This window comes from Miniopterus natalensis, chromosome 19, assembly GCF_054644295.1.
Source record: "Miniopterus natalensis isolate mMinNat1 chromosome 19, mMinNat1.hap1, whole genome shotgun sequence".
Classification (NCBI taxonomy): Eukaryota; Metazoa; Chordata; class Mammalia; order Chiroptera; family Miniopteridae; genus Miniopterus; species Miniopterus natalensis.
In genome coordinates, this window is record NC_142099.1 from 826,275 (window position 1) to 853,095 (window position 26,821).

Here is a 26,821-nt window from a genome sequence, read left to right on the forward strand (position 1 = left end):
CCCCGGGGACGCCGCGCGCTGCAGCCTCGGCCCGGACAGGGCGGGGGAGGGGGGAGAAGGGGGGGGGGCTGGCCCTGCGGACGCGCCGCCTTCCCCCTCGAGTGCTCAGGGGTCTGTACCTGAGCCTGAGCGCCAACCGCTGCAGGGAACTGCTCCCTCTCCCATCTGCTGCATCTCCACCATCTCCCACCATCTCCATCATCTCCACCATCTCCCACCATCTCCCCCATCTCCCCCACCATCCCCCACCATCTATCTCCCATCTATCTCCCATCCATCTCCCACCATCCATCTCCCACCATCCATCTCCCACCATCTCCATCATCTCCCCCACCATCTCCCACCATCTCCACCATCTCCCACCATCCCCACCATCTCCATCATCTCCCCCACCATCTCCCACCATCTCCACCATCTCCCACCATCCATCTCCCACCATCTCCATCATCTCCCCCACCATCTCCCACCATCTCCACCATCTCCCACCATCCCCACCATCCCCCACCATCCCCCACCATCTGTCTCCCACCATCTATCTCCCACCATCTCCTACTATCTCCATCATTTCCCATCATCTCCCATCTATCTCCCCATCATCCATCTCCCACCATCTCCCATCTATCTTCCATCTATCTCCCACCATCCATCTCCCACCATCTCCCATCTATCTTCCATCTATCTCCCACCATCCATCTCCCACCATCTCCCATCTATCTTCCATCTATCTCCCACCATCCATCTCCCACCATCCATCTCATCTCCACCATCCATCTCCCACCATCCATCTCCCACCATCCATCTCCCACCATCTCCCACTATCTCCCATCTCCCAGACCGGCGTCTCCAGGCCTGGGACGTGTGCTTGGTCCACGGATGCGCCCTGGGAGCCCACCTGCCAAGACCGCAATTGCGTTCCTTGGTCCCTGCAGCTCTGAGCTGTGGGGTTGGCCTGGATAGGCCTCTGGGGGAGGGGGTGTCTGAGTGTTCTCCTCGTCTGAGCAGGGCACCCTTGTTATGTAACTGCCTTTGGGGACAGACCGATCACGATCAGAACTCCGAGTCTGGTGGACAGGCGGGCTGCCCTTGGATGGTTGCTCAACCTCAGGTTTCCCGCGTGTGAAATGGAGCCAAGGCTGTTGTGAGATAACAACCAGCAGTGCAGTTGACACATGAAATTCAGGACAGTGTTCAAGGTCATACTGGGTGCCCAGGTCAAGCCACTTGTTAGAGGGAAAGTAGGTCACCAACTAGCCACCCAACCATTTGCCAGAATCATCAACCGAGTGTGATCACAGTGGGACTTGGCCCCAAGCTCTGGAGCAGCCGGGAAGCTGTATCTGTAATGAGCATGAAAATGACCAGCAGCTTGTCCTGGGACCCGTGGGCTCATGTGCAGCCCCCTCGGTGCACTGACTCGGGGTGGCTTCAGCTGACCCTCATTTCACAGGGGAGTGTCTTCAGTTTGAGGCCAGTGCTTGTTTATTTGGTTTGTTTTTTTTTCCCCCCAAAGAAACTTAAATTTTTGTGTGAATTTTCCACTTGAACAAAATTGGCCTCAGTTTGTAAAACACCCTGTCTGCCAAACAAAACATCCAGCTTGTGATCTCTGGCCTCCCAGCAGCTGGGCCTGACGCCCTAGGGTGGAGGCAGGGCTGCGTTCCCGCGTCAGTCCTGGGCTCTGCCGGTGGCTGAGTTAAGGTTACAGAGGAAACTTGGCAGATGCCTGAGGGTCTCAGATCATCCGGTCTCCCAGTCTCCTCTCCCATCAGGCTAACCTGAGGCCCAGCATCCTTCCCTCCCCCTGTGAGGATCTCAGTTCTTGCTTTTAGTGTGTAACCTGCTTTAAGGTCACCATTTCCATGAAGAGTTTCCCCTGGCTTTCCCCACAGACCAAGTGCTGTAGACCGGATAGTGCACAACAGGGACAGTCTGAGCCCAGGGTTTCCGGAACCCTCGTTTCTTGGTCCTGCATCTGTCCCCTGCCCCCACCCCAAGTGGGACGGGCACCTGGCCCGGCTGCAGGAATCCGGCCGTGCAGCAGGCCGCGGAGGGAGAGCTGTGGGAACCGGCAGGGGAGAGAGCAGGACTAGCCGCTCTTGTGTAACCCACACAAGTGTCAGTATCTGTTGCCAAACACTGAGCAGAAGCCAGTTCCAGCTGATCATTAAGGGCTGTCCCAGCACGGGAGACGCTCGCCCGAGGAACAGGGCAGCTGCCACAGGCGCGGGAAGGATGCAGGGGCCCGTGGCCCTCCTCAGGTGAGGCGGCCAGTCTAGGGACTCTCAGTGCGGACAGGTGAGGCTGTTTTTTTTAAAGAAAGCAAAGAATACTTGGAGGCAGCTTTGCTTGGGTCTCCATACAAACGTCACGTTAGAGAGCAACGCGGAGGGAGCCTGGGTCCCAAGACGGCTGTGCTCCCACCTGGAGGCACGTGGAGCTCAGGTTCGCCCTTCTTGTCCCCTAGGTGCAGTTTGTTTGCTGTTTTATTAAGTTAAACAGTAAACAGCAAACTGTACTGACTGGCCTACGATATTATTTAGAAATGAGACTTAATTTCTGTGTCAGTGATGTGCTCACAGGGAAAGCGGAGGGTCTGGGCCCAGCTGGGCAGGCCAGTTCCAGCACCAGGGAGACTGAGCGACCACGGCCTGTCTGTCTGCAGGTTCTGGTCTGGCCTGCTCCTGGCGCTGGGCGCCCTGTGCCCTGGAGGCTCACCATGTGGCATTTCAACCCACATAGAAATAGGTAAGTGCCTGTGACCGGTCATGGTGGTAAGGACGCCAAATCTATCAGAAAGGTTAGGAGGCTGGAAGTCCGCCCCTTGTCTTGGTAACTAGTTTCTGGCTGTGCTCGCAACCGGAAGCAGAGAGGAGGGGGCCAGCCCGGAGTGGCCCAGGCCTGGGGACTGTCGGGTGGGCTCCGTGGAAGCAGGAAGGTAGGGGGTCCCAGAGCTTCTGGGGGGGGAGATTGAGGAGCTGGGGAGACAGAGGCTCTGGGAGATAGGCGTGAAGGGCGGAATACTGGGGTGTGAGTAATTGAATGCTTTCCAAATACATGTAAAGGGCCACGTGTGGCCACGGGAGTGGGTCCCCTGGGTCAGGTGGCTTTAAAGGGGGTCGCTTCAGGGAGGGCAAGGAAACAAGGGAGGTTGCATGGTCCTCGGATTTGGAGGTGCCCAGAATGACGACCGGAGTTGGAGGACTGGGTGCACTTAGCCTGTGCCCACGAGCTCAGGGGCGAAGGCAGAGTTATCTGTGCGTCGGTGGCAGGGGAGCACCAGGGTGTGGTTCTCGACTGACGTCCATTAGCAGTGTTTTCACTCGTGGGAAACGCGAGCCGCTTCGTAATAAGTTAGATATGGTTTCGTTCACAGCAGTCTTCACGCTAGTTTCAGGTGGACCCAATGCCTGGGTCTTCTTTAGATAAAAAACAGTAACATTTTATGGTTATGCCGCCCCCAGAAGGTACAAAGCATAACAAGCATGCAGTTAAAATAGGAATTTTAGGAGAGGCCTGGCAGAGCCCTGGCCGGCAGGAACTGTGCAGGCACCGAATGTTATGATTCGCAGGAACCCTCGAGGTCGCTGCGCCCAGCGCCTTTATGTTACAGGTGAGGAGACTGATCCTGAAATTACACGTCCTGACAGCTGGGCCTGTTTTCTTTCCGTTAAACGGCTATGGCTACAAGGGAGTCGGGAGACGGTGGAAGAGGGAACGAGACCTGTGGCCCAGCCCTGCGGTCGGCTGCGGGGGACTCGGTTTTTCAGCCCCTCCCTGTGAAACGAGGGAGCTGGGCTCCCTAATGGGCTCTACAGCTCTATGAAGCGAACTTGCTAAAACCGCAGAAGTGCGCCACAGAGGAACCAATATAAATGGGAGTTTTCAAGTGTCTAATCCTTAGTTTAAAGATTAACGGGATGGATGAAATCCAAAATTTCAACAAAATCAGATAGTTGTTGCCTTCCTGCAGCAGGGGCCAGACAAAGGTCGTAACAGATGGATGCACATTAAAAACATAAACAGGTTCACAGATTCAACACCTGTAAACACGTTCGTGGGAACTTAACTGAAGGCAACTCCTAATCTGCATTTTGAAGGGTTTTGTGTGAAAGGAAACTAAAATTCCCTTATTTGCCAAGCTGGACGGTTTTATGAAGGTCTTGGCTCCCGGTTTCACCCCTTGCACCGGGTCTGTGTGGAAGGTTGATGTGAGTTAGAATCGGCCTCATCCGGGGGTTGGGTCCGTAAATCCGGGAGCCCTAGTCCAGGTGACCCCCGTGGGCTGCTACTGTCTCTCTCATGGCCTCGGCGCTCACAGCAGCGGCTGTTCTCCTGTATGAATTAAAAACTGCATGTGATTCACAGTAGAAATAAGGTGTCTCGCCCTCGAGCGCCTCCTCGCAAGGATGTTCCTTCTCCTGTGGATTGTAAGAAGGCTCCGGGTGTGGGTGTCTGGTGGGGGTGCAGCAGGTGGCCCTGGGACTCTCCCTGTCCTTCTAGTAGCCCGGCAATGACGACACACCTGAGGCTCATTGGCCGCGTCCACCTGAGGCTCGTTGGCTCGGCCACGGTGTAGGCCCTGCTGGCGTTTCCTGCTGGGGATCCTCTGCCTCGGGCGGGGCGAGGGGGCGGTGGTGGTGACCTGCCTGCTGAGCTCCTACCACGTGCTCGTCCCAGCATTTATTTCCTGTGATTCTCTCACAAACTTGTGAGGTGGGTGCTGTTTATTTAATTTCACATAGGAGGGAACTGAGGCCTAAGGCGGTTCACTCCCCCGAGGTCACGGGGCTGGTGGGGCAGGGACTTTGAACCATCCTGCAGATTTCGTCTGCGGTGTTGTTATGTTTGTATTAACGTGTGTGATATGAACCTCGTATTGATCTAATTATGGCTCCTGAAAACGCCGAGCGAGCACAAACTTAATTTCTTTCACTTCCCGCTTCCTTCGGCTGCAACCATAAAACTGCGCTTTCCTTTCAAGGTGACGTTGGGGGTTCTGTTTTCGGCTTGTAGTTGCCCCCGATCGATTGGTGTGTTTCCTCCCTTAGGACACAGAGCTCTCGAGTTCCTCAGCCTTCCCAACGGGAGCGTCAACTACAGACAGGTACCGTTTCGTTTCTCTCTCACTCCAGGTGCCAAGCAAAGCTCGGGACAGATATTTAAACAGTAATTTCAGAGCCACTTTATATCTTTATAAACCACTACTGTTTGGGGGCTGAAAGGCTTATGTCCCCTCCAGTGCTACGTGAGCTTTTTATAGAGACGATTTAAATAACATCACTGAAATATTTCAACGATGTGGATCATAGTTTGGAAAAATATGTGGGAGAGAATTTTTAAGAACGGCTCCTCTCTGTTTTTATAAAGAGAGGTCACACCTGAGACCAGTCACCCGCTTTCCACCCCTCGCCTGCGTGTTGCGTGCTGAGCCCAGGTGTTTCTCCAGGTGCCCGCGAGCTGCGCCTCCCTCCTCCCCCGCCCGGCCCGACCCACTGTGCCTCGTAATTCTATCTAAGTGGTAGTTGGCGACAAGGGCGATTGTCAAATCGCCATGTTTGACGAGGGTGGTGAGCGTCCCACGGGCTGCACGGGGCCCGGTCCCGCGAGTCTGGGCGCTCCAGTATGGAAAGCAGGGCGTGAAGTCGCCCAACCGCTTCTGGCCGGCTTTCACTTCCTCCCTCAGCGGTGCCACCGGCCCCCCAGGAAAAGGCAGCATTTGGTTTTTATTGTCATGGTCGCCGACGCTGATGGAGAGGAGGCAGGAGAGAGGGGACGCAAGGATCCGCCTGACTCGTGTCGTTTGCGACACAGTCGCTCAGTCCCGGCCACGCGAGCGATGGCCTGAAGGATTCAAGCTTGTCTCTGACTTAAACCCCGTGACACGTACACAGACCTCCGCCCAGCACGGGTCCTGAGCGCACGCTGGTGTCACCCCTGGAAATCACCCTTCCCTTTCCATTCACAAAGACCTTTTATAATGTTATCATCCAGTCTCTTTTCAAAGATGGGCGACTGAGTTCTTGTCTTCGTATAAGGGAGTCTTCGCAGATTCCTTCTCCCACCCGCAGCCGGCGCTCCGGTGACCTCTGAGCGCATGGGACGGTTTGGCGAGATGTTGCAGAGGGAGGGGCCTGGGGGGCCGCTGGCCGCAGAGACGGTCCCCACAGGCCGGCAACATCTCGACCAGCCTGCACACGCGAGGTCTGAGCTTGGTTGGCTCTGGGTTTTCTTTTGTTAAAACGTCCAGAGGTGCCTGCTCTATAAAGGCCTTCGGTTACGCCAATCGAATTAGCAAGCTGAGAAACCAGTGTATCGATTAACGAGAACTGTGAGGACCCCGCGACCCCCATTCCTGGTCATCGCTGCCCGAGAGTCACTCTTTCTAGAGGATCAGTGGAAGGTGCCGTGTTCTCCGCGTCCCGCGCAGTGTGGTCGCCTGGCCAGTGTGGCCCTTGCCCCGCCCCGCCCGCCCCGCCCAGGGAGCAGGTTTCATGCTCCCTGATTATGAAATGATAACTCAGTGTAAGAAAAAAATTCAGGGATAACCAATGTTAGAATTTTGCTTTTTATATTTCCAGGCATTTTCTGCATTTATTAGCATGTTTTTTTATTTGTTGTTTCTTTTCCCCCAAAAATGGTTACATTCTACACACTATTCTGTGACTGGCTTTTTGCATTTAATACATCAGATACCTTTCCATGTCACTAGGGATCTTCAGAATAATTTTTAACAATTGCATATTTTCTTGTTACCTGAAAGGCACCGTAATTTATTCAGCCAATTCCTTATTTTATAGTTTTTATTTTTAAATCATTTAAAACCGATAGCTGAACTAGACAGATAATCCCTGTGCCCTTTGCCCTGTCCCCCAGTTGCTGACAGCGCCTCGCTGCCTCTCGACCCCGCTCTACACGTCGGTTTTCCCTGACGTGGTCCCGATTATTGTTTAACACACGGTTGTGTAATTCCCGAAAACGAGGGCACTGCGACCTCACCGCAGCGGAATCATCCCATTCAGGAAACCAAGGCCGAACCAACGTGGCCGCCCCGCCTCGGGCCTCGGTCCAGCCTCGATCCAGCCGCCCGGGGCGCCAGGACCTGGCTCGGGCCCTGCTCGGCTGTCGGCTCCCTCCGAGCTCCTCCAACCCGGGCAGACCTCGGGCCTCCCTCGTCCTTAGTGACCTGACACTTTGGAGGACAGCCCCTGACTCTAACACTTAATTTTGATTTTTTCGGCTGGTTTCTCATGATTAGATTCTGCTGCAGGTATTTTTTTTTTTGGCAGAAATATGGTAGAACGTCAGTGATGTCACGCTTGTTGCATGCTTGTTGAGGCGGGTTTCCTTTTTATTTTATTAATTGATTTTATCGGGGTGGCGCTGGTGAAGATCACACGGGTTTCAAGCGTGCAGCTCAGTAAAGCGCCGTCTGCACCCTGCACGGTGCACCCGCCGTCCGAGGCAAGTGTCCTTTCACCCCTGCCACCCCTTTGTCCCCCCCCTGCCATCACCACACTTGCCTGTGTCTGTGAGACACACACACACACACATATATATAATTACTATTTTTTTGCGTAATCCCTTCGTAAGAGGGAAGCACGTTTCCTTAACCCCCTCAAAGCACAAAGGACGGCCTTCCTCTGAAGCGCAGGGAGCAGCTGTAAACGGGTCTCTGTGGCCGAGCGACACGCGTGTGCGTGTCCGTGCTGTTTGCACTGCGTCCTGCGTGCCGGCCACTCGCCGGCTGGCCCTGACCCGTGTCTCCCGCCCGCAGCTGCTGCTGGAGCACCGGGACGCGTACCAGGCGGGAGCCGTGTTTCCCGACGCCTTCTACCCCAGCATCTGCGAAAGAGGTGAGGCGCCCGCCGCAGACCCGGCGGCCCGTCCACCTGGTCAGGAGGCCCGCTCTGCTTGAAGGGCGTCCAGCGGCCCTGGCCTGCGTGGCTCAGGGTTAGAGCGCGGCCCGAGCACCGTGAGGTCTCGGGTTCGACTGTGGTCAGGGGCACGTACCCAGGTTGCAGGTTTGATGCCCAGCCTCCGGGCGGGGTGTGTGCTGGAGGCAACCCGGTGATGTTTCTCTCTCCCCCGACCTCCCTCCCACTCTCTCTAAAGGTCAGTGGAGGAAATATCCTTCCGTAAGGATTGAGAACGAAAAGCACACAGGGCCTTGCGTTTCCCACTCTCGTTGGTCCCCGACTTCGTTCACAGAGTTGCGTTTTCCGCGAGCTTGGGGTCCCTTGTCTTTCCCGGCTCTTCCTTCTAGAGGCTTCCTGTGGATCCCCAGAGGGAACCGCGAGGCTGGGAGGACGGTGGAGGGAGGGACGCCGCGCGGGGCTCCAGAGGGTTCGACGGGGAGCCTCCGCCTCCTGGGGAAGGACCTGAGCGCTGCTTGTTCCCTCAGGGCGGTTCCACGACGTGTCCGAGCGCACCCACTGGACGCCCTTCCTCAACGCGAGCGTCCATTACATCCGGGAGAACTACCCGCAGCCCTGGGAGAAGGTGGGCAGGCCCCTCGCCCGTTTCTGCCCCTGCACGGCCTGGTTTGCACCCCCCCCCCCCCCGGGATGTCAGACACGGCACGTGGCCAGGAGGTGGCTGGTCAGGACTTGAAGAAATTATTTTAAGAGTTTGGGGAATGTCACTGAGTGGTTTCCCTCCAATGCTAATCACTGAAAGCACTTCAGGCAAACCTGTCAGAGTCCTCTGTGGGTTTTGGAACTAGACACCAATTTTTCATTAAGTGCCAATAACAGAAACGAATTCATATTAAAACGTCCTGGCCCGACAGGTGCGGCTCAGTGGTTGAGCGTCGACCATGACCCAGGAGGTCAGGGTTCAAATGCCGGTCAGGGCGGATGCCGGGCTGTGGGCTCGACCCCAGCAGGGCGCGCAGGGGGCAGCCGATGCCTCTCATCGATGACGCTCATCACTGATGTTTCTCTCTCTCCCCTCCTCTCTCTGAAATCGATTTTTAAAAAAACATTTTAAAAAATAAATGTCCTGTAGGATTGTTGTAGAATAAACAACCCAGACTCACGGCTCCGGCTTGTTTATGGGGCAGGACACAGAGAAGCTGGTCGCCTTCCTGTTTGGAATCACGTCCCACATGGTGGCAGACGTCAGCTGGCACAGCCTGGGCATCGAGCAGGGCTTCCTGAGGACAATGGCGGCCGTGAGTACTGTCCCTTGGGGTTAATGGCTTTGAGGGAGTGACCCCCCCCCCGCCGGGATCACAAAGGGACCCTCCCAAAGGAATGGAAAACTAGGCCGTTCCCACGTCGTGTGGAAATAAGGCTCTTGCCCAAAGTGCCCTGGCAGCTGTCTTCCTGCGCTCGCTCCCGGGGGCCTCGCCCGTGTGGGCGGCGTGGCCGATGGGCACCAACAACTGTGGGGGTGCAGCGTCATGTTCAGTCACAAACAATGGATGAGAAACATTTTTTAAAATTTATATTTATTTAAATATGTCTTTATTGATTTCAGAGAGAGGAAGGGAGAGGGAGGGAGATGGAAACATCATTGATGAGAGTCATGGATCGGCTGCCTCCTGCTCGCCCCCTGCTGGGGGTCGAACCCGCAACCCGGGCCTGTGCCCTGAGGCTGCTCAACCGCTGAGCCATGCTGGCCGGGCGAGAAACTTTGTTTTACTCAAGCTGAGCATCTTCGTAAGGATACGAATACCTGCTGCTTGGTTCTGTTTAACTGGAATAGTTCCACGCATCCGGGCTTTTTGTTTTCCTTTTCAATTTTTCTGTGAAAATGCCATATCCCCAAGGTGGCTTTGTGACCTGACCTGGTGACTTAGCTTCCAGAAGTGCCCGTGGCCGTTCATCGAGGTTGGACACTGGTCCGCGGGAAGCGGGAACCAGGACGCAGAGAGCGCGTGGGGGTCTTACCGGGCGCAGGTGTCCGCGGTGGCTTTATCCGTTACCAGGCGCTCGGCCGCCCACATAACTTCTCCTAACAGATAAAATGATAAAACTAAACGTTTCTTTGAACGCTGAGCCCGCCCTCTGAGCGCCCTCAGCAGTCCTGCCGTGGGGACGGCGTCGGCTACCCTGGGTCCCATGCAGACGGTTCTCTCCTCTCCTCTCTCAGATGGATTTCCACAGCTCCTATTCCGAGGCACATTCCGCGGGAGACTTTGGTAATGTTTATTTCCATTTGCCAGATTTTGTTTTTCGGTAGTTAGATTTCACGTGTAATGAAGCCACTGCTTACATATGTATTTTTTAAATCCTGTATTGCCGGGAGCATATGCTGACTGCTTCCTGTTTTAATGTTGTGGTTCCCCTGGGGCACAGGCAGAGCTCAGTGAACCGAGAGGTGCTTCTGAAAAGTTGTGTATGTGGTTTGGTTTTGTTTTTTGTAAACAAACAAACAAACAAACAAACAAACACACTTTATTGACTTGTTTTGTAATTTTAGAAACACTTTACTTCAGGTGAGCACTCATGGCCTGGTGTCTGCTAGCACATCAGCTTTAAATCAGTTACCTTTAAATATCCAAATGGGATGGTGAGTGGTGGTCATCTAGGAGTGCGGTGGCCCATCTTTTTAAAGTAAAAAACACTTTGTTTATATGGGTGACTTTCCCCCCCCTCAATGCGTGTTTCACTAGCTAAGATTTTGAAAGATTAATTTTCTTAAACCCACCCCTGTACCTAAAACTATGAACAGAAACTTGTAACAGTTGAATGGAACATGTAATTATCGAACAGAAACTTGTAACAATTGAATGGAACATGTAATTATCGAACAGAAACTTGTAACAATTGAGCAGGAACTTGTAACAATTGAATAGAAACCTGTAACAATTGAACAGGATGTGTAACAGTGTCCAGCGCTAACAGTTTAGTCGCACAAACTTGTGTGGAAAGAGTCCTGCTCCCTGTGGTCACTAATCCTCCATGTCGCATTTTTCTCACCACAGGTGGAGACGTGCTGAGCCAGTTCGAGTTTAATTTTAATTACCTCTCACGGCACTGGTAAGAGCGGCGTACGTTGAACTTGTGGTACCTAAACGGCATGTAGGACTCGACCCTGTTTCTCCTAGAAAATATGACTTTCATTGTACTTAGGAGTCCTCTGCTTTGCAGATTTTGAAAAATAAAACTGCAGGTTAGACTAGTATAAGTAGATTCTTTAAAACATTTGTGAATTATATTAAACGTAGAAAAGAGTGCACATTTATAGATAAACAATAAGAGGACGTGCCCTGTGTGGCTGCCCCCCGGTTTGAGCAACGGCATCCTGTGTCTCAGGAGCTATAAATGCAGGAGTCTTACTATTCATTTTTAATCGAGTCAGCCTAACAATTACTGAGAGAAGTTTAAAATCTCCGCACGATACGGATTTTTCCAGTTTTTCGTCGCGATCCTGTCATCTTGCTGCACGTGCTTGAACGTGCGTTGTTAGGAACATCTCGGTTGCAAACTCTTGCGCCTTCCTGGCAAGCTGAGCCCGTTGTCTTTGCAGCACCTTCGCCCCAGGAGCTTGCCGGCCCCACACCCGCCTGACCCGATGTTACTGCCGCCAGGCTGTGCCCACGGGGGGTGGTTGTTTCTTTGAATGGTTATTAAGCAGTCAGAGGTGACATGGTCCATCCCTGAGCCCCAGCCTGGAGGGTGGAGGGCTGGGTTGGGAGGGATGCCTACAGACCAGAAAGGAGAGCTCAGGGACGTGGCAGGTGCCCTCACCTGGCCCTGCTCCAGTTGCCTCAGAGCTAAGGGAGGCCCGGAAACGAGGCACTCACAGGTTACCCGAGGGGACGGGTCACCAGCCGGCCTTGGGTACCCCACGGAGGGGCAGTGAGAGCAGCCGCTGAGGGTCCCTAACGGCACACCGGGGGCATCTGCACTGATCGGCTCTGCGTGGGGTCTGGTCCTGTTGTGGGCGTGCCCCGTGGTCCTGAGTCCCTGGAGGCTGGAGCAGAGCCACATTTCCACAGAGAGGAAATTTTAATTTTAATTACCTTGGCAAATGGTAAATGCCATTTAATCGGTAAATGCTGCAGGCTGCTGGCGCCACTTCTTACCTGGGGCCGCATTAAGTGACAGTCAATCCTTGAGGCTTCTCTGAATCCACAGAGAGCTCCTGCGTAGGACAGACAGAGTCCGTGGGGCAGAGTCATTGTTCCCTGTTCCAGGGGGAGATTCCCCCCTCTGCCCATCGCCCAGGTGAGGATGGGCGGCTTTCTGTTCCTATGCTCAGTTTATTCAGCTGACACTCACGCAGGAGGTGCAGGCTCTGAGGCAGTCTCCTCGGAGTGGCCCATGTGGGGGTCCCCACGTGTCACCTCCTGTGTCCCGCATCCCACGTGGCCACCGAAACACCACCAGGCTCTCCCAGTGGCAGAACCTCAGGGCAAAGGCTGGCTTCCCTCGCTTACCTCTCAGAGTTTCCAGTTTCCATTTGCTTTGGGCCTTTGGAAAGTTTTCACCTTCTTGCTAGCTTGGTGAGTCACGTAAAAAAATATTTTTGTTTTGTCTGGCCTTTTGAGCTATTTTTATTGGAAGGACCATCCTGTGCTCTTGTAAAAATAAAAGCTGACATCAGTAGATTCTTGCTGATAGATACACTGAGATCGGGTTTTACTGGCTGCGACTTGTCTCGTGTGGTCTAAGCCGCCTGAGGGGACAGTGAGGCACCTGCCCACTGAAACCGCAGTGGCCTGAGCCGGCCGCCCAGCGGAGCTGTTGGCTGGGAAAGCAGGGCGTCGGCCGGGAAAACGTTGCTAGTGTTTTTACAGTAATGATTCTTCAGAACAATTAAACTGAAAAGAATAAAAACGCTGCCTGTTGCTCCTTGGACTCTGAATTCACAAAACTGAGATCCCGGTTACTCCCCGTAGCCCCCTGTCTTTGTCGGTTGACAAGTGTGTGGCGAGGGCCCCAGGGTCCGCTCCGCGCGGGCGCTCGCCCTGTCCTGGCGGCTTCCTGCCTGGGCCCCGGGGGCCTGAGAGCGGCCACGCGGCGCTGGGGGGGGGGGGGGGGGCAGGCGCACCCTCCGCGGGCCGGGGACAGGGCTCCCGGGACGGGGCAGCCAGCGTCGCCTCGTTACCGGCACCTTCCGCTGCAGAGCCGCACAGCTCGGGCTTGACGCTAATGCTCCCCAGGTACGTGCCCGTCGCAGACCTGCTGGGGATTTACGAGAAGCTCTATGGCCACGCGGCCGTCACCAAGAAGACGATTGTGGAGTGTTCGTACCTGCAGTTCCTGGAAATGTGAGCGCGGCCCGCGTGGCGTGGCTTCTGAGCCCGGCGTGGGCTCTGGGCTCTGGGCTTTGGGTTTAGCTGATTCGGGGCGGTCTCCTGAGCGTCGGCTCCCGTCGCGGCAGCTTCTCCCCGTCTGCGTCGTTCCTGCGGAAGCCGCGGCTCACGGTGAAACCCTTGTGTTGCAGGTATGGCGAGGTGCTGGCGGTTTCCAAGGTAAAGGCCCCGTCCCTCGAGCCCGTCCCGTGAAGGCTGCGGCCCGGGGCGCCTGGTTGCTCACGTGCCTCTCTCTGCACAGCTGTACCCCACCTACTCCAGGAAGTCCCCGTTCCTGGTGGAGCAGTTCCAGGAATATTTCCTCGGGGGGCTGGACGACATGGCCTTCTGGTCCACCAACATTTACCGTCTCACCAGCTACATGCTTGAGAACGGGACCAGGTGAGCTCGGCCTCGCCCCCCGTCCCCAGCCGACCGCTCGGGTTTTCCGCGGAGCAGAGAAGCAGGGGTCCCTGAGCCCCCCAGCTCTGCCTTCCCCTCTGCGGGTGGGACAGCAGGAGTTCGCCCCCGTCAGGGCTGCCGTGAGGAGGCCGGAGGTCCCCCGAGAGTGGTCAGCGTGCGGTGAGCGCTTCGTCCCTGTGGCTCTGGTGCTGTTAGAAGGGGTTCAGTTTACTCCGGAGGGTTCATAACACGTGGCCGTGTGAGCAGGAATGGCCCGCGTGTGTCTGTCTTACAAAGTCCAGTGTAATGATCCCCAGACTGGGACATTTCTGGTGTTAGCTTTTGGTTAGATTGTCCAGATGCTAAGGAAACACGCGACTGGACCTTATTGTTCAGGAGAAAATAATGGAGAAGGGAGAGAGTTTTAAAAATATATATATATATATGTCTTTATTGCTTTCAGAGAGAGGAAGGGGCAGGGAGAGAGAAAGGTCAGTGATGAGCCACTGACCGGCTGCCTCTCGCACGCCCCCTGCTGGGGCCGAGGAGCCCGCAACCCGGGCCTGAGCCCTGACGGGCGGAACTGCGACCTTGGGGACCATAGGTCAGGTCGAGGCTCCACCCTGAGCCGCCCGGCAGGAGGAGGCTTCTCGCCTCTCCATCCCTGTCCTGACTCATCAAAGCAGAAATTTCTTAAATTGCTTGCATGTCACACACACAGAGAACTATTCATTAGAATCTATGGAACTTTACGGGAAATTTGGAGAAGGCTCCAGAGAAAGACACACACTCTATGAACAAAGGAAAAATGTACATGTTTTCACATGACAGGCACTGAGAACAGACTCTCTCCAAACGAAACTCATGTTACTTGAAAGTTACAGTGTATTTTCCTAAAGAAACAGTGAAATGATGGTAGTTACAGTTTCCGCCAGAACTCAGCTTGCCAGGGGCACTCGTCACTGTAGCGCTTGCTGTGAGGACTGTCCCTCCTGGGTGGGGAAACGGGGACTCGGGGACAGGCCCTCCTCGGCGTGAGGCTGGCCCCGGGGAGGTCCGTACCGGAAGAATCTGTGTTCAGGTTCTTCCCACGTCCCGTCCTGAGTTCCTTTCCGCACCTATTACTGCTCGGCCGGCCCCACACGACCTGCCCCGTCCCGGGCACCTGCGTGAGCTCCACGCAAATCCTCTTTGCTTAGAAACAGCCCTCAGCCCTTCGCCTGAGTCTGAGCGGGGACAGCTCAGCAGTGCAGGGGGAGGGACAGGGCGGCTCTGAGCCTGGGCGACCATGGGGACCCCCGTCAGCTCCTCTGCCTGCCTGTCCCCCAGTGACTGCAGCCTGCCCGAGAACCCCCTGTTCATCGCCTGCGGCGGCCAGCACACCAGCTTCCAGGGGTAAGTGCCCCGACCTGCTCACCGCGGCAGGAGCTCCTCCGAGGGCAGGGCGCTGGGCGGACCGGGAAGGTGTGAACTGTGGACGCGCAGACGACGGTTCAGGTGCCGGGTCTGCGCTCACGGCTGCGTGGTTTTCAAGCAGAAGCGTGGGCTGGGCCGGGCCCGAGAGCGGGCCGCTCGGCGAACGTCACGCGGTAGCCAGTGGTTTAGAAATATTGTTACTGTTGTCACCACTCACGAACGCGACCCAGACGCCACCCTGAGGAGCGGTGACAGCGAGGCAGAGCCGAGGACGTGGCGCGGCCTGACTGCTCTGGGCCGCGTGCGGGAAGCTCAGACGCCTTTGCTCTCAGTTTCTGGAAGGAATTGGGGCCCTTTACGCTCCAGAACTTGGAGGCTGTGGGAGGCATTTTTCGGAGGACGGGCTTTTAAGCCGTGGAGATGTGTTGACTAAGGTCCTCTGCAACCTCCTATGAGGGTTTTTCTAAAGTTTTGTTCCTTCAACTCTCAGAAGTTAAACTCCGGGGGGTTTTAACCTGGGATGAACTCGACACTATTCTTCAGCTCCGTTGTTTGTTTTCTGAGTCTTAGCCAGTCCGTTCTCTCTTTTCAGCAGCTCAAAGGTGCAGAAAATTGGTTTCCATAGAAATCTTACCACATCCCTCACCAAAGACTCTGGGAAAAACATAAAATATACCGAGCGAGGGGTGGTCTTCAGTGTGGACTCCTGGACCTCGGTAAGTTTTCCGCCTCTCGTGGGAAAGGACCCTGTTGTGTCCTGTGGTCCCTGTTCTGTGGGGTCCCTGGCTGTGTGACATTCAGTGAAAGTCACCTGGGTCCTTGGCCCGCCAGAGGGACCAGCCACTCCAGGCCGCTCCAGTCTGTGCCTGTGTCTCTGCAGTGACCATGTGAAGGACAGTTCATCACCCCACACTGGGGGTTGCTTGTCCCCCAAATTCTCTCTCATAAAAGGAGATGCATACGAATATAATTATAGTTGTAGATCGAATGAACTGGTCTTTTAAAAACTGTTTATAAAAATGATTTTGCAGAGTTACTTACTGCAAATTGGTGCAGCCCACCCTGACTTGGTTGGTCATGGTTAAGTCCTGGCCAACTCTTCCCAGCTGACCCGACTCCAGGGCTGTGACCACCATCACTCAGCGCATGTCAGGCGTACACTGTCACCCTCCTAATGCCTCAGTGATCTCACTGGGGGACAGGAGCTAATGTCTTATTTTTAGCACTTATGGAAATCCTAAAACGCTGAAGAGCGCACATCCACCGCTCTGACGGGACTCGGGAGCTGTATTCCAGGACCCCCGTCCTCCGTGTACCTGGGCTCACCTGTCCGTCACCTGTATTCCAGGACCCCCGTCCTCCGTGTACCTGGGCTCACCTGTCCGTCACCTGTATTCCAGGACCCCCGTCCTCCGTGTACTTGGGCTCACCTGTCCGTCACCTGTATTCCAGGACCCCCGTCCTCCGTGTACCTGGGCTCACCTGTCCGTCACCTGTATTCCAGGACCCCCGTCCTCCGTGTACCTGGGCTCACCTGTCCGTCACCTGTATTCCAGGACCCCCGTCCTCCGTGTACCTGGGCTCACCTGTCCGTCACCTGTATTCCAGGACCCCCATCCTCCGTGTACCTGGGCTCACCTGTCCGTCACCTGTATTCCAGGACACCCGTCCTCCATGTACCTGGGCTCACCTGTCCGTCACCTGTATTCCAGGACTCCCTGTCCTTCATGTACCAGACCCTGGAGAGGAACCTGCGGATGATCTTCACGGGCAGCTCCCAGCGGCCACAGAAGCACGTGTCCAGCCCCCTGGCGTCCTACTTCCTGTCGCGTCCCTACGCAAGGCTGGGCTGGTAGGTGGGAGTTTTTCTAGCTTGAAAACAGAGAGGAAGTTTAAGTGCTGACTCCAGAGAGGAGGAGGGGACAGTCTCCCCGGGTCTCAGCAGACACTGCGACAGGCTCCCTCTTTGTCGCTGCAGGGCCATGACCTCGGCCGACCTCAACCAGGATGGGCACGGGGACCTGGTGGTGGGTGCCCCAGGCTACAGCCGCCCCGGCCACGTCCACGTGGGCTGTGTCTACCTCATCTATGGCAATGACCTGGGCCTGCCACCCATTGACCTGGACCTGGAGGAAGAGGCCCACGAGGTCCTGGAGGGCTTCCAGGTGCGGCACCTGCTCACGTGTCCTGTCAGTGACCACTGCCTGCCTCTTGGGCAGGTTTCAGGATGAAGGGCAGTGACAGGAATAGTGAGTGACAGTCAGTGGCTGACATCGTGTAGCACTTTCCAAGAAAGCACATCTAAGTCCTTTAGCTTCTAAAATTTTATGTTTTTATTGACTTCAGAGAGAGGAAGGGAGACGGAGAGAGAGAGAAACATCAATGATGAGAGTCATTGACCGGCTGCCTCCTGCGCGGCCCCAGCTGGGGACGGAGCCTGAAACCCGGGCCTGTGCCCTGACCAGGAATCGAACTGAGACCTCCTGGATCCTAGGTCAGTGCTCAGCCTCTGGGCCAGAAACGTCCATGTCCTTTCCCCTTCGACCTCAGAGCATTCAGCCTGACACCTTCAGATACACACAGACACAGACACACAGACACACACACTCCTCAGCAGTGCTTCAGGTGGCCCACAGGGTGTAGCTTCTTGATAACGTGAAACCCCTTTGGTTCTTCTATGTAAATGATTTATTCCATAAGAGTTTAGATTCCCAGGAAAGTTGAAGGGCTCAGAGTTCCAGAACACCCTGTCCTCAGCTTCCCCTCTCACGTCTCGTGAATAGGTCCCACCTGTCAGAACTGAGCTTCCGTCTGTAACCCGTGACAGTGTTAATTTACGTTTAGACGTAGCAGCCACCACACTGGCCAGTGGCGGGGGGGCACCTTCCTGTTTGCTGCTGTCCTGCGATTATTTCGGGCACTTTCCTGGTGTTTGGTCTTCACGTGGGGCCTAGTGGTCCCTGGACCTTCTCATAGGCACCTAGAACAGATGAGACCATCCTGGATTTCGGCATCTTTCCCGTATCACTGGGCCAGACCCACCCAGCTGTGTGTCCCGGGTGTTACGTGTGGGACCCTGCAGTTCTGTCCTGAGCCCTTGGGTGACAGTGGCCCCGGGCCTGTCCTACCCACCCTGGGACAGGGGAGGGCTGTCTGTGCTGAGGCTGAACCCGGGACTCACCCTGCCTCTCAGCCCTCAGGCCGCTTTGGCTCCGCCTTGGCCGTGCTGGACTTCAACCAGGACGGGGTGCCCGACCTGGCCGTGGGCGCCCCCTCGGTGGGCTCGGAGCAGCTCACCTACAAAGTAAGGCTGGGCCTGGGTGGGGTGGGGAGGGGAGGGGAGGGCCCAGAGGGAGGGCGGCGGTGCTGGCAGAGCCTCTGCCGACAGCAGTCATGTGTGCCGGGCACAGCATCTGGGGTGGGTGGTCTTGGGCCCCCCTTCGGGTCCCCGATGTGACCTCGGTTACCTGGCTCTCTGCTCTGGGGCTTGAATAACCTCATAGAGGTGAAATTTCAGGGAATTGCATCTTCCAAGCCGTTGCCACTGGCAGCGAGGCCCAGGCCGGGTGTCGGTCACCAGTCCCTGCCCATGGGACTGATGGGGCTGACGTGTGCTCTTGCTCTCACCCCGACCTCACGGTGCCCGGTCTGTCCCTGCCAGGGTGCAGTGTACGTCTACTTCGGTTCCCGGACAGGAAAGATGTCGCCATCCCCCAACATCACCATCTCCTGCCAGGTACGTTGACCACCTGGGCCATGTGCAGGCGCTAGAGCTGGGCACCCTCACGGCCCAGGCGAGTGAACGTGGTCTCGGTCTCCCCTAAGGACACCTACTGTAACCTGGGCTGGACACTCCTGGCTGCCGACATGGATGGAGACGGCGAGCCCGACCTGGTCATGGGCTCCCCCTTTGCCCCGGGTGGAGGGAAGCAGAGGGGCATGGTGGCCGCGTTTTATTCGGGCCCCGGCCGAAGTCACAAAGGTAGTGCTTGCGGGGGGGGCGGCTGTCCCTGCTCTGGTCCCCGGGGCCCCCTCCCGCATGCGCGGTGTTTCCTTCCTTCCTCAGTCCACGTCCTCTCGCGCACAGTCCCCGCGGTCTCCTGCTCTTACGGGGGCTCTGGCGAGGGGTACGGTTGGAGTCACTGAGCACACGGAGATACCCCACGTCTAGATCCAGGTCCAAAGGGGCCAGTGGCTTATTCTTAGTCTCCCCGTGACAGAGCAGGGACACCACAGGCGGCCTTGACGCGCTCGGCGTCCCAGACTGGCCCTTCTGTGCAGCATCCGCTGTGCCACGCGATGCCACGCAATGCCACGCGATGCCACGCAATGCCACGCCACGGACATGAGCGCTAGAAACACGTTTCTTACAGGACCTTCGAGGCCTATTTCTAATGCTGGGGCCCTGGGAACGGGGGGGGTGTCTGAGAATTCCGGGGAAACTCGGCAGGCGAGCCGCCTGTCATTACCTGCAGAGGCCACCTGCCCTCCCTCCCTCCTGTCCTCCCAGTAAAGGGGCTGCTTGTCTTGTGCAGACAAACTGAGTGTGGAGGCGGCCGACTGGCAGGTGAGCGGCGAGGAGGACTTCTCCTGGCTCGGGTACTCCCTCCACGGCGTCAGCACCGACAACGGAACCCTGCTGCTGGCGGGGAGCCCCACCTGGAAGAACGCCAGCAGGTGAGCGTTGGGGGCACAGGTCAGCCCGTAACGGTGGGCACCCCTGTGCCGTCAGTTGGGGCCGATGGTGGGCCTTGTATCCGAGGGTCTTGACACTGGGCCTCCCTCTGAAAGCCCCCAACCCCCACTCCACGCCTGCGGTCACAGGGGCCGAGAATGCAGGCTGGGGTCACAGGTGGGCGCGAGGGGCTCTCTTCCCTGGGACCCGAACCCCTGCCAGCCCCCGGCCCCCCACCTGCGCCCCGCGTGCTTCCTTCCAGCCTGGGCCACTTGTTCCACCCGCGAAAGGAGAAGCAGGGCCTGGGACGGGTATACGGCTACTTCCCACCCCACCGCCAGAGCTCCTTCACCATCTCTGGGGACAAGGTAGGGGGCCCCGGCCCTCGCCCCGGCCCTCGCCCCCTCGCCCCAGGACGGGGCGGCGCAGGGGCATCCTCTGAGCTGTGCTGCGGTGGTTCCGCAGGCGATGGGGAAGCTCGGCACCTCCCTGTCCAGCGGCCACGTGATGGTGAGCGGGGCCCGGACGCAGGTGCTGCTGGTTGGAGCCCCGACGCATGGTAGGTGGCGCGTGGGCAGGTGCCCGAGCGGGCCTGGCGTCTGTCCGACGCCGCGCATCCTGCCGCCCTGCGCGTGAGCAGGGTCCTGAGCTGCGCGGCTCCTTCCAGATGACGTGTCTAAAGTGGCCTTCCTGACCATGACCCTGCACCAGGGCGGCGCCACGCGGATGTACGCGCTGGGCCCCGGCGCGGGGCCCTCCCTGCTCAGCACCTTCAGCGGAGACCGCCGCTTCTCCCGCTTCGGAGGCGTCCTGCACCTGAGCGACCTGGACGGTGACGGCCTAGGTAGGGGCCTGGCCAGGATCCCGGCCCCTTTCCCATCACGGGTCCCCTACCCGGGTCACTAAGGCTCTGCCCTCGTACCTGACGCCCGGTGGCCCTCGGGCCTTTAGGTAGATTGTCAGGCAGGACCCCGCCAGGTGTACGAGAGGAGCTGCACCTCTTGAAGGTGGTGACACCAGAGCCGCCCGGTCAGCTGCTGACAAATGAGATCAAACAGGAAACCGAACTGGACTCTCGGGACGCAGCTGGCACAGGGAGGATCTGTGGGAGGCGGGTGAGGACAGGGAAGGTGACGGGAGTGAGACGCCTCCTTGCGCCGGTCCTGTTGTCACAGACGAGGTCATCGTGGCCGCCCCCCTGAGGATAGCGGACGTGACCTCGGGGCTGATCGGGGGAGAAGACGGCCGTGTCTACGTCTACAACGGCAAACACACCATCTTTGGCGACATGACAGGCAAATGCAAGTCCTGGATGTCCCCGTGCCCGGAGGAGAAGGTAATGTTCTCTGCAAAACTCGACCTCGCTGTCCAGGGACGGCCGCCGATGCCGTTAGGTCACGTCCACCACAGGACTCACCATTTCTACCAGAACCCGAGTCCTGGGTCAGGGCACGCGCCCTTGGCTGCTATTTGTAGGCCCAGCCACCGCGTCCTTGCTCCATAGCACCTGCCCCTGCAGCTCAAATACGGCTGGACCTGGTGCCACGCTGACCTTGGTCACACCTGCCACTGCCTGGCTCTGCCCACGGCGAGGGACAGGCCACAGCAGCTCCTCCAGCTCCCTTCCCGCGTGTCCCACTGCACTGCCATTTCCTGGGCCCATGACACGTGGCCATTCCTATTTTCAGATTTAAAGTTTATTTTTTAACTTGAAAAATTAATGAAAGTTTGCTGTAAAAATTTTACAAAATACAAAACAATACAAAGAAAATTAAAAAACCATTTACCTAGAATTCCACTCTGCAGAGATAACGCCTGTTAACCTCTCAGAACTTAACCTATTGAATCCGTATCAAAGCTAGGCTGGTGTCAGGCCCATTTACAGGTGGGAAAGACTGGAGAGTTGTTCCTGTCACCTTCTGGGAACTAGCAGAGCCAGGACTCGAACCCAGAGCTGATGTGAACACAGTCCTAACGGTCACACTGTGCGCATTTTTAACAACTGATCACACTGCTCACAGATCCACACATGATTTGCAACGTGTTTGTTTTACCTGTCAACGTAACAAGAACACTTTTCTGTGCCTCCCTGTACATGTACGATACATGTAGTGGCTGTCATGTATTTTTTTATAAAACTCTTTTTTTAAACTGTTTATATTGATTTCAGGAAGAGGAAGGGAGAGGGGGAGATAGAAACGTCAATGATGAGTCACTGATCGGCTGCCTCCTGCACGCCCCCTGCTGGGGATCGAGCCCGCAGCCCGGGCATGTGCCCGGCCGGGAACCAAACCGTGACCTCCTGGTTCATGGGCCGATGCTCAGCAGGAGCCGTGCTGGCCGGGCCTGCCGTGCATTTTATCTGTAGTTCATTTAATCACTGTTATGAAATAATGTTCACATATAAACATTTTTGCACATCTGTCTCTCTGAGCTGAATTCGTCTAAATGGAATTCCTGGTGTCCACGGGCACCCACGTGTAAGGCCTCTGTGGCAACGTAGAAACGGAGCGTGGGGTGTAGAACTGGCTAAAACCCCACGTGCACATACCAACACTAACAGTCTCCCTTTCTCGCCATTTTCTTTCAGGCCCAACACGTACTGATCTCTCCCGAAGTAAGTAGCTCCTGCGGGAATAAAGGAAACTGCCGAAAAGGCTCTCTCCTCTTCCTGTAGCCGATGAGTGTTGGTGTCCTCAGGAGGCATTCTGACCCTGCCTCTGCTCCACAGGCAAGCTCGCGGTTCGGGAGCTCCATGGTCACCGTGCGGTCCCCGGACAAGGTGGGTCCCAGGACTGTGCGCCTGACATCTCTCTGTCCTAGGGCTGGGGTTTGGGGATGATCTCATCTTGTTCGTGTTTCTGTGTTTCTTCTTACTTGGAAAAGAGAGGAACCCACAAAATCACACAAACTCCTACCACACACTTTTGGGGGACGCTCCCCTCTGACCCCAGCTGTCCCACCCTTGGTGGCAGGGCTGGTGGGCGAGGCTGTGGGCGGCTGCAGGGGGCTGCCTGGCCTGTGCAGCCCACGGACCAATAATGGTCATCTCGTGTCCAAACGGCCAAACAGGAGAGGACTCGGTGACACATGAAGTTTCTGTGAGTTGGGGGTGCTGCCTCCGGGAGTCTCAGTGGGACTCGGGCATCAAGCGGCTCCCCTCGCAGCGAGAGCCACTGCTGACGGTGAGGCCCCGCGTGACGCGGGGGCAGGTGAACACGCTTTTCTGTCACCGTCTCAGTGGCCCGTCCTCGCTGCTCCTCCCACACAGGTGCACTCTGCTCGGGAGCCTTCTTAGTGCTGCCGAGTGTTTGACTGTCCAGATGCCGTGTCTATTCCCGCCGCCCACATTCCCACCCACGCTGACTCTGCTGTTACGGGCAGTGCTGCAGCGAGCACTCCTGCTTCTGCGTAACTGCAGGTGGCCCTGTGGGTGAAGTCACTTGGAATGCTGGCTACAGAGGCCAAAGGGTTTGACGGGACCCCTCCCGCTAGGCCCCAGGCGGCACGTTTATTTTGAGGACGGGATATGGCACAGAGCTGTGTGGGTGTGGACATAAAGCCAGCAGACAGAGCCCATGCTCTTGAGGAAAGTTAAGATGATTCCTGTGGGAAGTGCAGACGCGAGTCATCAGCCGCGCTGGGCGCTGCCCCCGGCCTAGAACCGGGCGGAAATCGCCCCCTAGTGGCCAACAGTGCACGTGGCTGGGGCTTTAACCCATTCACAAGCCTGCCGCCTGGTAATAAAATTTAGGGTTAACTGCAAGCGATGGGTTGTTTACAGGAGGATTCTCAAAAGCTCTGGTCATAGGACTACTTTATGCCATAAGCTTGGTTTACACTTAAATTTTTATTCGTTTTTCAAGAATTAGACATTATCCAGAACCCATGCATTTTATAAAAATTACCCGCGTATCCACAACGTCCCCCAGCTGTGCAGAGCGGTATGTTAACAGGACAGTTGATTCCTTTCTGATAACATCTCACAGTCACCTCCCTTTCCTGGTGCAGACCTGAGGCCAGGACACTGAGGGTGCTCAGAGCTGTTCCCTGAGTACAGGTGACCCATAGCTCCTTCCCGTTCTGTGGCCTGTGAGCAGTGAGTGGTGGGGACTGAGAGGACAGTGAGCTGGAATCAGGCCTGGCCCCTCCTGAGCTGTTCGGAAGCCTCTGGTGGGGCTGGGGCAGGGTAGGGCAGGCACAGAGGTGTGTGAGGAGCAGGGTCACGCTGGGCCCCAGAGGAGGGCAAGGCAACTCTGGTCCCGGCCCCCAGGTGCTTAGTAGTGGCCAATGTCTCACTTATGTGCATCTCCAGCGTCCTCTGGTGACTGATGAGCTCTGTGTCCCCACAGAACCAAGTGGTCGTGGCTGCTGGCAGGAGCTCTCTGGGAGCCCGGCTCTCCGGGGCTCTGCACGTCTACAGCCTTGGCTCCAACTAAAGCCCCGCCCCCTGGGCTCACCGCCGTGGACATCGGTAGAAATTGCTGGAAGGAGGTGAGGCTCTGGGAGTGGAGAGACGGACTCACAGCCAGACTGTCTGGAACTGATTCACCAATGACACGTGTCACAGGGACAGGACGTCGAAGGCGTCATTCACGCCCCTGCCGCCAAATGCCTTTTCCTCTGCCCCCGAGCATCTGCAGGTGACTCGGGAACAGCACGCACCCGGCGCTCCTCTCTGCGGGGTGCGGGCTGCCCCCACGGCCCCGCGGAAAGCAGTTCTGACAGCCCAGCCTGTCTGAAGGGTCCTTGCGTGGAGGAAGTTTACTTCTAGGGGCGGGAAATCACTTAGCTGTCTTCACTGACAGTCGAGGTCCGAGTGCAGGCACAACAAACCCGCGGCAGGTGACTCAGTGGTCTGCTCCCAGGAGACTCGCCACCCTGATCGTGTCAGGTACTGTGCCTTACGCCCAGCTGAACGACAGGCCTGTGTTTGATCGTGGTCATTTACTTGGGGGTTAATTTTTCTCAGTGACCCAACATTCCAGGTAGCAGCACCGGGTGGGGAAGGTTCAGTAAGCTGGCCCTGGCCCGGTGGCTCACTTGGACACCAAAAGGTTGTGGGTTCGATCCTGAGCACATACCTAGGTTGCAAGTTCAAGGCCCGGTTGGGGCGTGTATGGAGGCAGCCGGTGGATGTCTCTTCCTCTCTCCCCCCTCCCCCCAAAATCAGTATAGTATGTCCTTGGGTGAGGATTTTTTTTAAAAAGAAGCTGGAAGCAAGTTATTCATGTAGGATTTATAGGATTTTATATTCACCACACTAACCGCATATTCGAAATGATGTAAATTGTACTCCTGCTGTTAAAAGTTAACTCATGACAAATATGTAAACACTGGGCGCACAGAAAACTAACACGACAGTCTAATGTCCTGGATTAAAGTTTCATTCCGCCAAGTGTTAACTATAGTTCCCATCACTGGTTCTGAATGGAAATATCGTCTAAAGTGTCTCTCATAAACACAAACCTGAACTTATAAATTTAACTCAAAATTACCTTTATTTCAAGATATCAGGACACATTTATATATACTTGCAGTTTTTGATTTACATATATTTGCAATTTTTGTCTATGTAACAACTTTCTTTAAGGCTAAACAATTGGAATTGTTTGGTGCCTAACAGACCAGCTATGACGTGAACAGAGTTCGGGGGAACTCGGGTCTGAGTTCCCTGTTCCAGGCTCCATCCACTAGACCAACTCCACAGGTGTTCCTCAGGTGAATCTTAAAGTGTGAGTTAAATATTGTAACTCCCAGAACAAAGCTATCACAACTCTGAATAACTCACAAACCCAACAGCCTCAGCGATTCCGTGGGGTGGTGTCGCGGTCTGCGCATCAGAGCCTCTGTGATTCTGTGGGGTGGTGTCGCGGTCTGCGCGTCGGAGCCTCTCAGTGATGCCGTGGGGTGGTGTCGCGGTCTGCGCGTCAGAGCCTCAGTGATTCCGTGGGGTGGTGTCTCGGTCTGCGCATCGGAGCCTCTCAGTGATTCCGTGGGGTGGTGTCTCGGTCTGCGCATCGGAGCCTCTGTGATGCCGTGGGGTGGTGTCGCAGTCTGCGCATCGGAGCCTCAGTGATTCCATGGGGTGGTGTCGCGGTCTGCGCATCAGAGCCTCTGTGATGCCGTGGGGTGGTGTCGCGGTCTGCGCATCGGAGCCTCAGTGATTCCATGGGGTGGTGTCGCGGTCTGCGCATCAGAGCCTCTGTGATTCTGTGGGGTGGTGTCTCGGTCTGCGCGTCGGAGCCTCTCAGTGATGCCGTGGGGTGGTGTCGCGGTCTGCGCGTCGGAGCAGAGCAGAGCTAGCTGCACCCCAGCGTGGGGCACCTTCTCAGAGGCCTGCCTCTGGAGACAGCCGGTCTGTCGGGCCTGGCACATGTGCATGTTGAACGGCGCACGATGGCTCCCTGCCTCATGGAACCCGGCATTTGTTATTCTATCACCTATTTTCAAAGAATCATTTGTGCTCAGTCTATTTTAATTCAGGATTTCAAGCTGCTGAACTCTGTACCTTTTTGGCACAGGCTCTGCTATTATTGTTTAAGAGAATCTAATGTAAGGAGCGTCCTGCTGTCTCCAGGCAGAGCTGGCTGACTCTGAAACCAGCCCCCTCAGACCTGTGAGGTAGGTGCACTCGTTTCTTTTATTGACAAGATGGCTCATCAAAAACAATCACTTAACCCAAAGCCACAAAAAAAGACGAAAAGAACTCTGTGCCTGATCACAGTCAAAACAAATTTTGGCGGCCAATTCTTAGTCCCAGGTGATACTTATTAATTACATTTATTACTTATATTTACTATATTTATTACTTATACTTATTAGTTGTTCTATAATAAGGCCCCCAGCTTCCCTCTCGTGGCTGCTCACAGCCACCGCAGTGTGTGGAAACCGTCACCTTTCTTTCACGTGAGCTGGGGGAAGAGCGTTTTTATTCCTATCACAAACCACCTACATGGCCCTGGGCCGCCGCCTCTGACACCCTCCTCCGGAGTCCAGGCCCACAGCACCGGGGGCACACTCAGGCCTTTGTGACAACCGCCCACAGCTGCCATGCAGGGCTGCTCTGGGGCTCCCTGTCC

At 56.1% G+C, this 26,821-nt stretch overlaps 1 protein-coding gene across 1 annotated transcript; it reads left to right on the top strand.

The window, feature by feature from the left end:
• Window positions 1–2,232: 2,232 nt before the first annotated feature.
• Window positions 2,233–24,427, top strand: GPLD1 (glycosylphosphatidylinositol specific phospholipase D1). The gene is made up of 26 exons (XM_087828123.1): window positions 2,233–2,258; window positions 2,663–2,745; window positions 5,049–5,104; window positions 7,775–7,853; window positions 8,402–8,499; window positions 9,062–9,172; window positions 10,096–10,144; window positions 10,931–10,985; window positions 13,115–13,222; window positions 13,399–13,426; window positions 13,509–13,648; window positions 14,978–15,043; window positions 15,657–15,780; window positions 16,777–16,916; window positions 17,043–17,229; window positions 18,258–18,368; window positions 18,726–18,800; window positions 18,890–19,046; window positions 19,600–19,741; window positions 20,002–20,107; window positions 20,205–20,298; window positions 20,407–20,583; window positions 20,915–21,075; window positions 22,330–22,356; window positions 22,471–22,521; window positions 24,092–24,427. The coding sequence occupies exons 1-26, from the start codon at window positions 2,233–2,235 to the stop codon at window positions 24,176–24,178; spliced, it is 2,538 nt and encodes an 845-aa protein (XP_087684249.1). The 3' UTR covers window positions 24,179–24,427.
• Window positions 24,428–26,821: the final 2,394 nt, after the last annotated feature.

What these genes read in the sequence shown, in the direction of transcription:
- GPLD1 (XM_087828123.1), top strand. Translation starts at nt 2,233, where the DNA reads ATGCAGGGGCCCGTGGCCCTCCTCAG. An exon ending in CGGAGCAGCTCACCTACAAA is followed by an intron (nt 18,369 to 18,725) that starts GTAAGGCTGGGC and finishes TGTCCCTGCCAG; the next exon opens with GGTGCAGTGTACGTCTACTT. An exon ending in ACATCACCATCTCCTGCCAG is followed by an intron (nt 18,801 to 18,889) that starts GTACGTTGACCA and finishes GTCTCCCCTAAG; the next exon opens with GACACCTACTGTAACCTGGG.